This window comes from Ctenocephalides felis, unplaced genomic scaffold, assembly GCF_003426905.1.
Source record: "Ctenocephalides felis isolate EL2017-DRISC unplaced genomic scaffold, ASM342690v1 CF-g0.4_SCAFFOLD_01492, whole genome shotgun sequence".
NCBI lineage: Eukaryota > Metazoa > Arthropoda > Insecta > Siphonaptera > Pulicidae > Ctenocephalides > Ctenocephalides felis.
This window is the reverse complement of record NW_020537646.1, coordinates 34,102,247-34,121,163: the sequence shown is the minus strand read 5'-3', so window position 1 is coordinate 34,121,163 and position 18,917 is coordinate 34,102,247. Positions and strand designations below refer to the sequence as shown.

Here is an 18,917-nt window from a genome sequence, read left to right as displayed (position 1 = left end):
GATTATATTTCTTCAAAATGAAGATCGATTGTTGCTGCAACTTTTCTTTTGCAAATCAAGTAAAAATAATTCCGTTACTGCTGTTCATTATTTTACAATTAAATAAATTATAAAATATATGTTAAATTAAATAAGTATCAAATTCTAGAAAAATTGTGGTGTTACAACTTACTTCGTGTTTGGGGAATCTACCGGGGCTAGTAATAACCACAAAAAATCATAGTATTACCTCCTCTGATGATTTATTTTTTACTTAATTTTAAAAAAATTATCTTGTTTCTAAGCAATTCTTCTCGCAAGTTATTGAAAAACTATAATTTGTTTGTTAACGCCGTTAGTAGTTAATAGTTTATGTTACAGATAGCCCCTAATTTTCCTGCATAAAAGATTGCACTTAGCTGAGAAAAAATCGCCAGCAATTAGTTAAATAAAACGAATTAAAAATGAGAGATTGAGAAACGAAGTTTTCATAGATTGTTTGATTAGTTTGTCATTAAATATAGTGAAAACGTAATTAAAATAATATTAATTCGGGGCGAAAGATTTCGTGCGCCCTTGTGTTAGGTGTGTTTCCTCAGCAATAAATCTCAGGCAGTACGTGCATGTAACACGCAGGCACAGTTCTGTTTGTCTTATATGATAAAGAAAATTTATATGTAAATGCAATTTATATAAATTGGAAGATCGGATCCGAGGAATATATTAGATATTTTCACGTATATGAACCTTTCCTTTTGATCCGCATATATTGCTCAATCAATTGTTCTTTAACACATTTTTCCTGATTTCGAAACTTGAAAATGTTTTATTTTATTTTAGTGTAATTTGCCTCAAATATAATGTTAAAAGATTTATATGTAATATTACATAAAATTGGGAATTTCATTCTAAACCATATTTCTAAAACAATTTATCATACGCTGAATTAAATTTTCTAACTCTGAAATGCTCAAAATGTAAACTTCTATTCTATTATAGTATAAAATTTATAGTATTTATTCAATAAATAATTTTTCAATCAGTTGGTTAAATCAGGTAATGCTAAAATCGTAGCTTTTTTAATATTTTAGAAAATTTGCAAAACATACGTTGAATTTACATTATATAACTTATATCAATAGAAATTCTCATTGCTATGTTTATATAGAAAGCGTTTGTTATGACACTACATGAAGTGAATGAAGTATTAAATAAAATATTCATTGAATTTAAAAAAATCAAATATTTTTCAAAAAATATATAACATTTAGTTTAGTTTAATAGAATATAAAGTTTTACAAATCAATACATTGTGAGTAAATAATATCATTTGATTTTCCGTGTATACATACATTGATTTGATTCATTTGTTGCATTCAATGGTTTTTGAATGTCAGATATTTTTTAATTTTTTTGATAAACACAACATATATAAAAGTTGAGTTTATTGTTTGTTGCAAGTTCGTGGAAAAAGTGGCAACCACTAGGTTGCATGTTTAATATTTTATAGATTTCAGTAGTAATATCTATTACCAGTTAGAAATTTAATTCAAAGTATGTTTCTAAGCAAAAATATCCCTTCCGCGCAAAAATAATTAAGTCAAAAATAGTAACTAAGGTAGTTATAGAATATCATAACCAAAAATGACAACTGTTGGTTTTTAATATAGCTATTTGTTAAATAAACAAAGCAATAAGTAAAGTTTTCATATAATTGAGAGATTGTAGAATGTAGAATATATACTTACAAAAAGTTTATTTCATTTACATTTTGTACATTTGAATGAAACATAATTCTGAAAAGCATCTTTGACCATCGATTTATTGAAAACGAAATTGAAACGATTATATTATATTGAATGATTATATTTTTTTATATGATCATGATCATAGTTTGATTTTAATTCTTACTTTTGAAATTGGTGTATTGTTTCTTAAGGCGTTTTTTAGATGATATCCTGTTTCACCCACATAAATTGTTTGAGGAATTAGTTATAATCAAACAGAGAAAAGAGAATCGCTGATTTAAAATGTTTTGTTGTTTTTTCTGAAATAAAGAAAACATCTGAACATAACAGGCTATAGAATAGTCTACGTTATTTAATATATAAGCTAGTATGGTGCATGGCATCGTGCCTTAATGCAAATTGCTGGAACTTCCCGTATCGTAATTAAAAATCTTGATACCGAACCAAAGAAAAAAAATACACAAAATGTGTACACATTGATAAAATCTCTATAAACTATCTGATAATTTGATGTACATATGTCCAATAAACACTTTTAACTGCAAAATGACATTTTTTTAACTTATTTTTTTTGAGAGTTCATAACCGCTGGCCCTACCTTACCAAAAATTTAATCAGTTCTTCATCTTGTCAATACAAGTAAAATCTTTTTTGAATTATTAAAATCGGAAGCTCCGTTCTTCTAAAAACTGTGTTACCGTTTTTGGCACTTTTTGCTCTATATCTACGGAACGGCTAAACCTGCCGTCGCCAAAAACTAATTAGCACGTCTCCTTATCAATACGAATCGAATGTTTTTTGGAACATTCAAATCGGTGATCGGTGTTCCCGAAATCGTCGACGAAAATTTGTATCCGCACACAATCACACACGCAAATACACACATACACATACACACGCACACATATACATCCATTTTTTCTAAGGTATGATAAAATATTCAGAAAACTTCAAAACGTAAAGATATATAAAAAATTACATTTTCGATTTTTTTGCGATCACTACAACTTGACTGAACCACATAGTCAAAAATATTCATTTAAAGTATATAAGTGAGCTTCAAAACTTTAGCCAGAATTGAAATCCAAATTATTTTCGATATACAAAAAAAATTGAACGATTTTTTTTCCAAAAGCAATTGTTTTGTCAACACAAGCTGAAAGTTTTTTGAATCATTCAAATCGGACGCTTAGTTATCTCAAAAACTGCGATTTTTTGCACATTTAGCTCTATATCTCCAAAATCGCTGGTCCTGTCTTTGCCGAAAACTAATCACCCCTTCTCCCCGTCATTACGCATTGAATGTTCATTGAAATCGGATGCTCCGATCTCTCAGAAGCTCGAATTCTATTTTCTGCACTCTTTGCTTCGTATCTCCGAAACGGCTGGACCTGCCATTACCAAAAACTAATCAGCACATCTTCTTATCAATAGGAATCGAATGTTTTTTGAACCATTCAAATCGGTTGATCCGTGCGCTCGAAAACGTGGCCGAAAAATTGTATCGTGAGGTATGCCAAAATGTTCAGAAACCTTTAAAACGACAAGAAATGTAAAAATTTTCAATTTCGATTTTTGAACGATTACAATAACTTACCCTACGGGACGTTAATAAAATTGATCTGAATATTTTGTCCGCTATATATTGTTATCAACTGGCTGAAATTATTTTTAAATAACCGTTTTCGAAATCTGTTATGTGACGGAAAAAAATTGGAGTAAAATATGAATATGGTTTCAATTGTTATTTAATAGCAGTTTTGTGCAGCAAATTTCAAATGCATATTTTTGCAATAACTATTTTTTTGCGAAAAAAACAATATCCCATTAGTCGAAACTCCAATCAAAAACCTTTCAAATAATAAAGCAAATACAGAAATAATTCATCACAGCTGAAATATAAATTTAAATATCAATATCTGTGGTAGTTATGCTTTGGACCATGTTGGTTTTGTTTGCTCCTAACTGCGTATAGCAGATAGTAAATTTGATGTCGGCCGTTATTTTAAACGGCGATGCTATTTTTACGCGTCAAGTTTTTTTTGCGCGCAGAAGATTCCGAAATGATTTTTTGTGCCAATACAAACATTAGAGCACGCAGGAACGTGCCCAACAATTTCTATAATAGTGATGTCAAGAATCGTCGATTTGAAATAATTGATTAGATTATTATTTATCTATATGATTATATTATTTAGGTCGTGCTATCACCATATAGAATCATTAACTTCTCTTGTCTTGTCTAATTGTAACTAAATTTTTGATGGTTTAGACCTAAGATTTTTGGGGGAGGTAGAGATATAGTAAGATATCACGTATATTTATTTTTTAACTGAATTTAAAAAAAAATCCAGACATTTAAAAAAGTCAAAAATTTTACCGTTTTTTCGCGTAACTAAGATGTTTGGAAGGGAGGGAGTAATTTTGAATATCACCACGTATTACTAAGGGGTAAAGAGGGGCACTTTTTTTTAATTCTATCACGTGATTAATAGAAGCCCCCTAAGGATTCTATAATAAGCTGTTGCTGTTGTGATAATACTTCTAATCAACTATATTACTTATTTGACGACATCACAAGTGGTCAATGGTCCTTCATCTAATAGTGCGGAGATTTGATCATTAAATAATTTAATATTTAATTCTTTAAAAATTTGATTATTTTTACATTTTGCTGCAATGCCTTGAGAGGCTACTTTTAGTTGGAAACTTTTTTCATACATACTTTCAACTAATAATTGATATCTTATAGATTATGCAGAATATCAATACAAATATGAATAAGATTGATAGACATAAATTCATATATTGGTTTGGAAATGGGTGAAAGCTGTTTCTGAATTATTATTTATAAAAGCGTATTTTTTTATTTTTTTCCAATAGTATGTTTATGCTTTGAAGTGAAATGCTGTTCAATTGCGTCGATTTGATTGATTTAAAATACATTCGATTCGTGTGCTGAGTAGTTTGTGGCAAAGACAGGTCCACCCATTTAGAAGATACAGTATAAAAACTGCTAAAGGTGATAGTTTTTGATTAAATCGAGCATGGGTAAGTAGGTGGATACGTAGACAGGTAGACAGGTGGGAAGGTAAACAGTTTACACGATAATATACGAGTGTATATTACCAGTAATATACGAGTGTATATACGTATGTAGATGATCAAGCAAACAGGTAGATTGGTTGATTATAAATTTAAAAAAAAGGTTATTAATTACAGGAATTATTTATTTACTCTTATAAGAAAGTTCATGCAATTTGCCACCAGGTAAAATGCCACTTACAACAAGTTTTAAGGTGTTGTTTTAACACTGCTAGTTTTAGCACTGTCTTCTTGCCAATATAAGTTCTTAGTACTCACCAGCACAGCTAATTATTTATATAAATGAATGAAATAGAATAAAAAAGAATTGTTCTGCCAACCAATAGCCATTAGAAATAAACGATATTGAGTTTCGGACATAATAGTATAGTCAATAGTTTATATACTTTGACACGGTTTGACATTTTAATGAAATAATTGATTAGTTCTATAAAATGAGCTTCAGTAATTATACGACTAAAATGTGTGTAACAGCCAGGGAGGGGGTAAGTAAGCTTAAAACTTATAAGCGCATTTTGTCGGTTCAAAATTTCAAAATAGTTGAAATAAATTAAAAAAAATATCGGTGATCAAATTATTTTCAAAAATCCGGGACAAAACACCTACAACCGGGCATATATTGCTTTAAAAAAAAACGGGACGGAGGGCGGAAAATCGGGACAGTCCCGGCCAATCCGGGACGTATGGTCACCTTGGTAATTATCGTAGTGAAATTTTCATTTTAGTATTGGGATTTAGAAAAAAATAGGCATTTATTTTGTTTCATTTAGATACAAATAACGTAGTTAAATATTGTCATTAATTTAAAATTCCACTTATGGTAGTATGTTTTTCTATAATACAGACAGAAAAAATTCTAGTTGCTTCTGTGCAGCACGAGTCTATAACACTAGTTCGAATGTTTGACATAAAAAACTATTGAGCTTTTTTCACGTTCGAATCCATCTATTGACTCGACATATCGTGTTTTATAATATCTCGGTCTAGGTTCGTTTGATATATCTGAAAATACATGGAATAATAATTTATTGCAGATTGGAATTCACGCGAAATAGTTCAACACTATTATTTTTTTCTGAAACGCATCTTTTATAATTGAGTTTTTTTACTGTTTTGTAACAAAAAAATGGTAATAAAATATTTTATTAAACATTAACTAAAATACTTATTGTATAGTACATTTTATCAAACCTATTTATTATTAATGTTAAATTAAAATTATAATAAAATAATTTATTATGCCCTTTTCAAAGATACATCAAGTGAAGAAGTAAGTCAGACAATAAGAAAACACGGTTGCATTTTATTTTAAGCATTTATTTTAAACAAATTACTAGATTGTTACATAAGAAATATTAGAAATTAATGAAAAGTATATTTTTCACAAATTATTTTGCGTGTATTTTGAAGTTTAATACCTCTAAAGTCAGTTAGAATTGGTGGATTAGTCCAGAATAATTGGCAGTCATGTTGACTTCTCATAATTAACTTTTAACGTTAGAATTTTGTGGTCGATCTTTGCGTATTTCGTAATCTACTTAAAAGAGAATTTTTTAATCTACTTATTAATTTATTAATTAATTAGTATGAGTTAATATAAGAAATGATGAAAGTAACTTAGTATCTGTAGAACGAAATTGCCTGAAATGCAATTATTTCTGAAATTGATTCGATAAAGAATTAGGTTAAAATTTATTTTTTAAAGGTTTAAGACGTTTTAAATTTTTAGATAGCTGGATTAGTTTGTTTTAAGTGTTCTTTAATATTCCACTTTTATATGAATATAATTTTTGTAAAATTAAAAAAGTTTTAGAATTTTATTTACTTTCCGTAGGGTAAGTTATTGTAATCGTCCAAAAATCAAAATTGAAAACTTTTCGAAATCGAGTTTTTGAAAGAATGGAGTATCCGATTTGAATGATTCAAAAAACTTTCTGCTTTGTGTTGACAAAACGATTATTTTTGGGAAAAGAATCTTTTCCATTTTTTGTTATTTCCAGAATATTTTTTTTTGAATATCGAAAATAATTCGGATTTTAATTCTAAATAAAGTTCTAAAGCTCACTTTTAAACTTGAAATAAATAATTTAAAGTTTGCAATTCAGTTTATATAATTCTTACAAATAATAGACAATGTTCTCCATTTTAAATTCGATTGATTGAGTTTTGTTTATTCACTTTTCTGTAAACATTTATAAGTTGCAGTATTTATAATAATCTATTTGAAAATATTTATTATGCCTCGAATACGGCACGTGAAGCTCCAGCAATTTGCCTTAAGTCACGATGCCATACACCACTAGTTAACTTTAGTCACTAAACAAAAATAAACTAGTAGTATTTATTGTTCTTATATTTATCACATTTTCAACTTTAGTTACATCTAGTTACTAAATAAGAATTCTATTTGAAGCTTCTTCCGGCACTAAAATGTTTACCATAAATTTTCCTCGAAAGAACGTAACTAAATTACCATGCAAAATTTACACGTGAATCACTCTTGAATACTTAATTTACTTTATCTCATGGGCAAGATTTAAAAAAAGGAAGCGTCGATTTTGCGTCACTCATAATAAAAAATATTGACATTTTATGCAAGAAGATTGCATTCAAGTCAGGATTCATGATATATTCATTACGCTTCTGTTAAGCTTTACGACGGGCGAAATGATAATGAGATAAAATGAGAGGAAAACTTCTATGGAAAATTCTTGCTTCCTCATAGTTCATTATCAACATATGTTTGACAATGTCAATTAACATTAGTACTAATGTTAGTATGCTGATATTGCCTTTTGATGGATTTTGTCATATATTTCAGACCAATGGCGCAGTTGTAAATTTATAAAATTATGTAATGGTGATCTAATTTCGATTGATCTCAATAATTTTAATTTGAAATGAGAAACACCTGACATTAAAATTTATTTTTTAACAAAAATAACAATTTGCACAGGTCCACAAAATTAAAAAAAACGTCTGTATTGGGTGTGCCTTATAAGTTTTCCAATGTAGTTTTTACCACTGAACACGAAATTACAATCATAATTGGGGGTCAAATGACAATAAATTGAAAAGTGTTTTTTCATTATTCACAGTATATTTCAACAATCAGCTGCAATACAATCTATCAGCTGAAAAGCATGTTGAAAATCATAATAATGGGAAAAAGGGAAGAAAAATAGAAGGATAAAATAAATTAATAAATGATAATTAAATGGTAAAAATAATAATAAAAATAACAATAATAATGAATAATGAATATTAGAAACTTGTGTGGAATATTTTTTTCTGTACCACAGTTATGGTTGGTTCCGGCAGATCACTATGTTATTTTCTTTTTAGTCGCCTTATTGAAGAGAAAAATTAAGAAAAAAACGATAAAATCTTCGATCTAGTAATTTTCTGCATGAAACTTAAAATCATATAATTTTTTACGTTTTTTCGGCCATTTTCTAATAAAATTTTAGTACTCCTTAAACGATCCATTACGTTTTTTTTAGAATACAGCGGAATTTTGCTATCACATTTTCAGATATTCAAATTGTTAATATGCTTGCGGATTACCCAGGGGCAATGGAGAGAAAATATGTTTGCAATAAATTATTCAATAGTCTTTTAAGGTAAAAAGGGCCAGAAAACGACAAAAATTACAAGATTTTGCAGAAACATTACTAGATCGAAGGTTTTGTCATTTTTTGCTATTTGACTCGCAATGTAGATTTTAGATTCGTGTTCAGTGGTAAAAACTACATTGGAAAACATATACAGATAACATTTTTATTTTGTGGATCTGTATCATTATTTGTGATGATTCTTTTCACCGATGTCTATAGAAAGCTTCTCAATTGGTTCTATTCTATTCATGTTATATAGAATACTATATAGAATATATAGAAGGCTACTCAATGGTTATCCTCATTTTCCTCAAACTCCGCAAATTTACTATAGTCTACTGATTAAAAATTGGCACATTATTAATTAACTACCTCCAGAAGAGTTTGTTTCCTCAAAGTTTAAAGTTTTAGACCAAATTCGGAAAAGTGTGTGTATAAATATGGGTTGATTTTTAAACTTTCAACATCTACTAAAAAACTGTCTTCTCGTCAACATATGATGTATCGACTGGTACAGCTACTTAAAATTGAATAAATGAAATAAGATAAAAAACATTATTTATTCGGTCTGCCAACCAATAGCCATTAGATATAAATGATATTGCGTTTCATAATTGGCACATTACTAATTAACTACCCCTAGAAGAGTTTGTTTCCTCAAAGTTTCAAGTTTGAGACCAAATTCGGAAAAGTATGTGTATAAATTTGGGTTGATTTTTAAACTTTCAACACCTACTAAAAAACGGCTGCACCGATTTTATAAATCTAATGGCCAGTCGACACTCATTGTCAGTCAAACTACTGTCTTAAAATGAATAGAAAAGTGCAAATTATTAACTTATATAGTAGCGATAACAATTAATATTGGTTATTAATTTCTTTCAATCAAAGTTCTATTAATTTTTCGATTTCTCAAGTTAGATGATAAGTACTGCATTAATAGTACTTTTATAGTTATATTGTATTAGACATATTTGACATGATACTAAGTTTCACATGTTGTAATAATAATGCTCTCAAAGTAATCTTTCGGGCTTTATAAGATATTAATAATTAAATGACTGCTTTATAATATTAAATTCAGGTGAAACATTTTGCCTTGCTACGTATATTGCACAATATCACCAAATACTGTAGGTAGCGTTTAATTGCAAATCTCTGGGATATTCTGTCCTTTGTGTTTCATACTTGGTCGTTCAGTATGTTCAGTGTTCATCGGATAAATGAAGTAACGTTATTATTCAATAAATTACTTTAATGGGTGGCAAAATCATACTTTATATTCTAATTAAAATCTTGTTGTATATTGTTACTTATTTCTCATAGTTTTGGGTGATTCATGTGTCTATAAATTATAAACTTAATTCAATACTATAAGAATTAAACTTGCATTTGAAGCAAACAAAATACGCATTATATTATATTCTTTTATGTTTTTATATATTTTTGTTAATCTTTTTTCATTTAACCAAATTATTTTAATCAACAATTTAGGGGGCGTTTAGCAAATATATTGGATAATAAGTAATTAATAATTGGCTATGAGTACAAGTTACCCGTTGGTAAATAATTAATATAATGAGTGAACGTAAAATTAATTTTGTATGTAAAAAATAACAAATTGATATGAAGTTAGTAGACGAATAATTTTATTTAAAAATGAGTAAATAAAATTTAGCAACTCTTAAATATAAGATCATTGTCCTTTTGATACTATATTGAGATAAATATGGAACTAGGCTGTTGAATCATTTACCTAAATAATATAGTTTATATGATAATTATTTTCTTAAAATTGATTTTGTGCTATTTTATTACAAATTAATATTATAGAAATAAAAATTATAAATTCAGCTGTTGTTTCTAAATATTATTAAGTTGAAGTGCATATGAATAAATAAACTGATTATATAAATTGAAAACTTTATATGAATGCTCAAATTGAAACATTATTTAAATGTGAATTTAAACATATTTTTTAAATGTGAAGATGATATATTTGCACTTTTTGTTCAAGAATTTGTTAAAGAAATAAAACTATGGGGAGGTTAATAAAGAACAAATTATAATAAATATAATATATATCGTTTACCAGTAAAAATAGCCCGATATTGCTGCATTTAATTGAACATTTGCCATCACTATTATAGCAATTCTAATAAAAAAGAAATCCATAAAGGGCGAACTATTGAATTATCTTCTAAATATCATGAAGTTAAAAAATATCATCACAATAGTTTACAGTTCTCTTTAAATTCTGATTGTTGCTTAAAGCTAAATGTATATCTGAGAGATTTTGTCGTCTTTTTAGTATTTCGTTATTGTTAGTCTGCCTTTGTAGAGAGGATTTGGGCTTTTGCAATTTGTTTGATATATTTCTGTACATTACGTCTTCTATTCTTTTAGTTGTATGCATATATTTATTGCCAATCAATATATACATTATTTTTTAATTCAATATGCTGGTCTTTATGTCTTTAAAGAGCTTATCTCTACTGAGACTCATTTTTTTTGACATTTTATTTAGGATCGTATGGCCATTTTTATTCCAAAATTGAATTGATTTTTTAATGTTTTTTATTTGTCAGCAGGATGTCAAGGCAATCCAGATGCAAAACGATTGTACGATGATCTTCTATCAAATTATAATAAGCTCGTGAGGCCTGTGGTGAATGTTACTGACGCTCTCACAGTCAAGATTAAATTAAAACTTAGTCAACTTATAGATGTGGTGAGTAATCCATTCTAACTTTATTAACCTAATGTAATAATTTTCAATAGTTAATATTCTTTAAATTATAATCTAATTCATTGCATTCATTGTAATACGATAACTTATAACATAAAGTTTCCAATCATCTTATAGATACGCCCTTCGATTTTAAAAAAAATTGTTGCGCCGCCTTCATTATTCTAACAATCCAATTTCATAGATACTCCATTGGTATTTTATAATTTATTTACCGAACTAGAAAATTAAATACAATATTAGGAAAACATATACATAAAATAGAATTATTTGTTTATTATTTTTTTTTACACCGATTCGACGTTTTTCCGTTGTATTTAAAAATATCATTTTGGAAAAATATACATCCTATTGAAAGTCTCGCGCGCCACAGGTTGAAAATCTCTATATTACATAATATTTTATTGATATATAATATATAACTGTGTTGTTTTTTAGTGTGAGAAATATATGATTTAGTGTGAGAAATAATTTTTTTTTTTTTTTTTTTTGTTACAATTTATTTTTGTTAATCAAGACTTTAATGTCTTATTTACAAAATTGATATGAGCAAAAAAAAAATACAAAAAACAAAAAATGCAATACATTGAATATAAAATGAAAAAAGTTAAAATAAAAATTAAATTAAAACAGTAATACAAAAATAATAACATAAATGAACGATGACGTGATGATGTATGCCGCGTACTACGTCAGGACGCGTGCAGACATTGGGCTAGGTGTTTGGTAGATCGGAGGGCCATTTCTTGCTCAATCTTCTTATCGGTCTCTGAATCGCTTGAATTGTAGGATTTGTATGCTGGATTAATTTTGATATTCCAATCTAAGAACCATTTTTCGAGACTAGATAAATAATTTTGTAACTGACAAGTTGCTGTTCTAATATCGGAATTGCATGAAATAATTGCTATGTCATCGGCGTAAGTGCATATGGTTAGAAGATCATCTGTGGGCATATCGTTTGTGAAAAGAAGATAAAGTACAGGGCTTAGCACACTGCCCTGTGGTACCCCGCATTCTATATTTCTGATGCTCGAAGTCACATCTTTAATTTTGATTCTAAATTTTCTATTAAGCAAATATGAGCTTAAGATATTGAAGTAGTTTGGAAAAGTTGTTTTGATTTTATATAGGAGTCCTGAGTGCCAAACCTTATCAAAAGCCTGACTGACATCTAAGAATACGGCTACGCTGTGTTCCTTTCTATTCATGGCTTCAAGAATACGAGACACCGTTCTGTTGCATTGTTGAATTGTAGAGTGATTTTTTCTGAAGCCAAACTGATGGTGAGGAATCCAACTATCATTCGGATGATCTTCTGACAATCTCTGCAACAAAAGTCTCTCTAAAATTTTTGATAATATCGATAAAAGACTGATAGGACGGTATGAACTAGCAGTGTGATGGTTTTTGTTTGGTTTAGCGATCATAATAATTTCTGCAGTCTTCCACGCTGTGGGCCAATAATTGTATTGAAGTATGGCGTTGAAAATATTTGTTATATATAAAATACCTTTTGTAGGCAATTCTTTTAACATCTTTGGAGTAATTTTATCCATGCCCGGCGAAGATCTATTTTTTATCCTTTTTATTTCACATAAGACATCATTTGGTGAAAAATGTCCTAACGGTGTAGAATGTATGGGTTGATTTACGAAATTGTTAATTAAATTATTCTGGGAAATATTACGAGCGCTAAAAATGCTACTTAGATGATCAGCAAATGCCTCCGCTTTTTCTTCGTTGCTTTTTGCCCAAATGAATCCGTTTTGGTTGGTTATTTTCAGAGGAGGGTTTTGTTGTAGGGGTTTACTTTTGTTTCTGATTGGTTTCCATATGGAATTATCGTACCTATTTAGCTGCAATATATACGACCTGAATGTACAATTCTTCCATTCTTTCATTTTTTTCCTCAGCGTGTTATTGAGATGATTAAGCGATGTCTTATCCGTTGGTAGATGAGAATGTTGCCAGGTACGTCTTGCTCTTCGTTTCTGTGCAATTAGCTTCTTAATCTCTTGCGGAATTATTAGATTATCATTTCTTGGAATAATGTTCGGGGTGATCTGCTTGGTTGTTTCACGTACAATCTCAGAAAAATAATCTATATTATTTTCTATTTCAATAACGCTTGTAGGCCTAGATTTTGGAAATAATTTTGAATCAAGTATGGATTTGAATTGAATCCAGTTAGAAAGATTGTTGTGTAGAATATGATTGTTGATAACTGGAGTAGGAAATGTGCTAAACGTCACAAGTATTGGAGAATGATCTGAAGAGAGATCGTAACTAGATTCAATATTGAGATTTGAAAGATCAATACCTTTCACAATAAAAAAATCTAAAAGGTCTGGAACTTTAGTAGGGTCAGAAGGCCAATAAGTTGGACTGCAAGTTGAAATAAAGGAGAGGTTATTTTGCCCTATGGCTGCATGAAGAATCTTTCCTTTGGCTGTAGTCAGTCTAGAACCCCAGGCAATATGTTTACAATTAAAATCACCACCAATGATAAATTTATTACCTAATTGAGAGAAAAATGAAGAAAACTGAGCACAAGAAATTTTGAATCTTGGAGGACAATAAACAGCAGAAACACAAAAATTATATAAATTTGTTTCAACAGAAATTTGAGTTGCTTGTAGAAAATCATCAGAAATATTTGGTAGAACAAAATGCTTTATATTATTTTTGATTAATATAGCCGAACCGCCGCGAGCCCTGCCACTTGGGTGATTTGAATTATAAGTAGTGTAGTTATAAATTTTAAAGTTGTTTTTTTCAGTGAAGTGAGTTTCTGAGATTAATAAGATATCTATTAAGTTTAACTTTAAAAAACATTCTACTTCATTTTTGTGAGGTATTAAACCGTTGGCATTCCATTCAGCAATTTTAATTATTTTTGCCATTGCTTTTGTTGTTGACTAACGTGGATAACATATTTATTATTATGGTGTTCTGTTGCAAAAGCTGATTGAAGATATTTTTAAATTCTAAAATCAGTGTTGCTAGAGAATCAGAATCGGAATTTGATGGTGAATGATTAGAAGCAGAGTAATTGTTTTTTGCAATGTCTGCATAGGATGAATTTTGAATTGTTGGATTTAAGGCCGGAGAAATGTTGTTTATTTTATTATTAGAATTGGAATTATTAGAATTTTTAAAATTTTGGTTATTTGGATTTGGATTTATGACTGATTCATTTACTGGAGATTTGTTTCTTTGTTCTTTAATTTTTTGGAAGTATGAGCAACCGCGATAATTAGCTGGATGAGCACCGTCGCAAAAATAACAACATGCCGGAGCATTCGGATCTTTGGTACAAGCTATAGTATTATGATTGTCACCGCATTTTAGGCAAGCAAATGGTCTATTGCAGTATTTTTTGGTGTGATTAAAGAGTTGACAGCGAGTGCATTGTATAATGTTGTTGGACTTTCTCGGTGGTTCGACGCGTATTATGCAGTTGAATAATTTATAAATGTTATAAATATTTTTGTTATTTCTATTTGGTTCCAGATCAACAAAAACATATTAAGAGGTTCTTTTGTTATTCTATGTCTAATATTTAGGATATTACGTACGACATGACCCTGTTTTAATAGTTCTAATTTAATTGCATCTGTGCTTGTTGAAAAGTGTACATTTCTAAGAACAACCCTATAAGCCTTCTCTTCTTTTAATTGATATGTATGATATACGGCATTAGTTTCTTTTAGATGTCTGGATAAAGTTCGAAAATGGTCGACAGAATTACATAGAATTTTAAATGTATTGTTAGCTAAACTTCTCAGGAAATATTGATCGTGCGGAATTATTTCATTTAATTGATTAGACATATCATTAATATCGTCAACTCCGTAAATAAATATTGGAGGGGGCTTACTGACTGGAGCCGGTTTAACTGAGTTGTCATCATTAGCTGTGTCTATTGTTGAAAGGGCCGAAAATCTGTTTTGAATTTTGACATCTATTCCTAATGGTTCAAATGAAGTTTTTCTTTTTTTGAAATTGACTACTTGCCATGAATTAGGAGGTTTCTTGACATCAGAATGTGGTTGAGAGAGGCTTGTAGATGCATTATTACTAGATGATATTACTTCCTGCATTGAGTAACTGATGAAGTTGAACGCAGCGAGATCTTTTCCGATGTAAACATATTGGTCCTACCTTCCTCGCGAGGTATCTTGCTGTATTTGCTGGATCCAATAACGGTCCTTCGTAGTTTTGGGATTTCTGATGGTTTACTGTCCGATTCCATATTCGCTTCTATATCTTGATTGAAATGTAAGACATTTTTTTGATTCCACAAACGCACATTAGAGTCTCGATTATGTATGGTTTTTTGTAAGCAATTATTTAATTATCTGTACACTTTTGTAAGCTTTTCATGCAATTTTAATAAACCGTAAAATTCAATCTGACATGCACTTGTTTTTTTCAAGAAATATATGATTTAATAGTTATAACAGAAATCTATCAATTTGAGTTCGAAAAACTGATTTTATTCTGATTTTTTTTTTTATTCTGTTGATAGTTGTGCATTACAATTGCTGCAACTGATTAATGTAGGACTAATGGTTATAGCAAAACTAAAATTTACCATATTTTCTAATATAAGAAAAAAACGCATCACATTTAACTGGTGTCATAATTTGTGTTCGAATTAAAATATTTAATTTTGTTACTACCATAGTTTCACAATTGCAAGGTGCCAGAGTATGCTTTAATAGCTATAACAAAAATCTATTGACTTAATCTAATTTATTTAGATTTTTTTTATTCTGGTGATATGTACTTGTAGATTACTCTTTGATATTCTTTAGGGCTACTGATTGAAGATGAACTGTTGATTATAGCGAAACTAAAATTTACCCTAATTACTAATATAATAAAAAATAATCATCAGCTTTAACTGGTATCATAAGTTGTGTTTGAAATAAATTATTTAATTTTCTTCCTAGAATAGTTTTGCAATAGCAAGGTGCCAGACTATGCTATAACAAAAAAATATCACCTTAAATGAGAAAAATCTAATTCATTTTGATTTTTTTCATACTGGTGATACATACCTTAAAGCTACTCATTAAAGTGAGACTAATGATTATAGTAAAATTAAAATTTACCCTAATTACCCTAATTAAAAAATAGGCATCAGATTCAACTGCTATCATAATTTATGTTCGAAATAAAATATTTAACTTTCTTACTAGCATAGTTTTACCGTGGCAAGGTGCCTGAGTTACTTTTAAATGTTACTGGGTATCTGAAATCCAAATGAGAACTTTTCGTATAAAATATTTATAGAATAACACGAAGGAAAAGCTATGGCAATTCTTTAATCTTTTAGCTTCGTGAATTAACTTAACTTTGCGGAATAAAAAAATCTACCAACTTGAAATAGTATGACAAAATTTATTTTCTACTGTAAAATTGCATAAAATAATCCTGCGATGCTTCTAAGTCGCTAGTGCAAATGCTTGTTAGGGTTACCTAATTTTGAGAATAAAATAGTAATTTTATGTTTTTTTTATAATTTGGAAAATTATAGAAGAACGTAAAATCCTTGTTATTAAGCATAGGGACCAATTATTCTTAATCAAGTAGGCAATAAATGTATTTTCAATAAGTCAAAACTTTCGGCTTCATTCAAAGTATCTATATCTATACCTTCTCGTTTAATTCTTTGCTGTATATTTAAATTTGAAGCTACTATTCTCATAAATAGTGTATCAAAATGTTTCAATTCTATTTTATTTAGGATATTTTACTTTTTTTATGCCCACACTGCCGCAAAACAAACAAATTCCATAATCCTGCAACATCATATAGCCGTCAATATAACCCTTAGTCGATGTTGTAAAAAGTGCATTTGCTCGCTCAATCTTTAACAGAATTCTCGTTCGATTGAAACTGCTGATCTGCTGCCGTAAAAACGGTATTTTTATCGAACATCTTATCCAAACATGATTTTCCATTCTTTTATAAAGCTTTGAACAAACTCATGAATGGACAGTCGTCCTTTTTATTCCCTTTTTACCGATACTCATAAAATAAACTTATGAAATGAAAATTGGAAATGCATTACTTTGATATAGCAGAGCATTTCTTTGTGCAATGTCTTGTAGAGAATGTATTTTCTTGGGACAAAAATTCGAATACGTCAATTAAGGAAATGAAATTATTATAGACATACCTACGTGATGAAAAGTTGGTTTAAACTTGAAAGAGAATTAAAAAAATAGTTGCATTTTGAAGTTAAAAGTGGTAAATATGATTTAAGAATAAATATCGTTACAGCCATGCTAAATGCAGAATTTATTTAATTTACAAGAGTGATCTAGATTGCAGACAATTGCATTAGTACATTTTGCAAAGTGCTCTACCTTAATTACACAAAGTTACTCAACTATATTGTACTAATTAATCTTAACTGGCGCAAATTTATATCTTATAAATGTAAATAAATACTATAAATATATAATTTAAGTAAATACAAATTATCCCTATTCTGATAAAAATGAAAAAAAAACTGTTAGTTTTTTATGCAATTTTTAATTTGCCAAATTTTTAACTTCCCGTAGGGCAAGTTATAGTAGTCGCAAAAAAATCGAAAATGAAAATTTTTATATATCGTTACGTTTCAAAGATTTCTGAATATTTTACCTTAGAAAAAATAGATGTATGTGTGTGTGTCTGTGTATGTATGTGTGTGTATGTGTGTGCGGATACAAATTTTCGTCGACGATTTCGGGAACATCGATCAACCGATTTGAATAATTCAAAAAACATTCGATTTGTATTGATAAGGAGATGTGCTGATTAGTTTTTGGTGAAGGCAGGTCTAGCCGTTCTAAAAATACGGGGCAAAAATTGCCAAAAATGGTAACTCAGTTTTTAGGAGGACGCAGCGTCCGATTTTAATAATTCAAAAAACATTTTACTTGTTTAACAAGTAAAGAATAGATCAAATTTTCATGAAGGCAGGTCTAGCGGTTTCGAAGATCTAATGAAAAAAGTAAAAAAAAAATGCCATCTGGCGGTCAAAAAGGATTATTATACATATGCACATCAAATTATCAGATATTTTATAGAGATTTTTACAATAAGTATGATTTTTGTTTACATTCCTATCTGTTCCGTACCAATGTTTATTCGTTAGACGGCGACGCGGCGCTTACGCGCTTTGACATTTTGTCTCTATTCAGTTAAAGCAGTACGATTGCTTTGAAAAAAAGTTCAGAATTTTCAAAATATGTCAAAATAAAGAAAACATTTTTTTTTTCAAAAAAATTTTTTGTTTTCAAAAAAAAATGTTTTTTTCAAAAAAAAAAAATTTTTTTTGTCAAATTTATAGTTTCTCAAAAATCTAATATTTTCGAAGTAAAACTTTTTCAAAAATGTTAATCGTTTTTAAAAAGATAATAATTTTTTACGGAAAGTTACAGCAATTTGCCATAAGGCACGATGCCATGCGCCCCACTAGTATGTTCTTTAATTTATATTTAAAATTTTATAAGCATAAGGCTAGAATTCTGCATAACTACGAAAATTGAACAGCAGTCCTTTAAAGCGCCAATATGGAAATGATAACAATAAGATTTCATTCCTCTAATGTTATAATAACTGAATGTGATAAAGTAATACCATATCAAAAAATCAAGATAAACAAATTTCTAAACTCATTTTTCTTTGAAAGCTAGGAGTTACCTCGTCAGATTG

The 18,917-nt window shown here is 29.0% G+C and overlaps 1 protein-coding gene across 1 annotated transcript in view; it reads left to right on the top strand.

The window, feature by feature from the left end:
- Positions 1-18,917, top strand: part of LOC113371591 (acetylcholine receptor subunit alpha-like) — a 219,180-nt gene that overhangs the window by 143,561 nt on the left and 56,702 nt on the right. Inside the window, exon 4 of the mRNA XM_026612225.1 lies at positions 11,041-11,180. Within this exon, the coding sequence (XP_026468010.1) occupies positions 11,041-11,180 (140 nt within the window). The remainder of the gene's footprint in view (positions 1-11,040; positions 11,181-18,917) is intronic.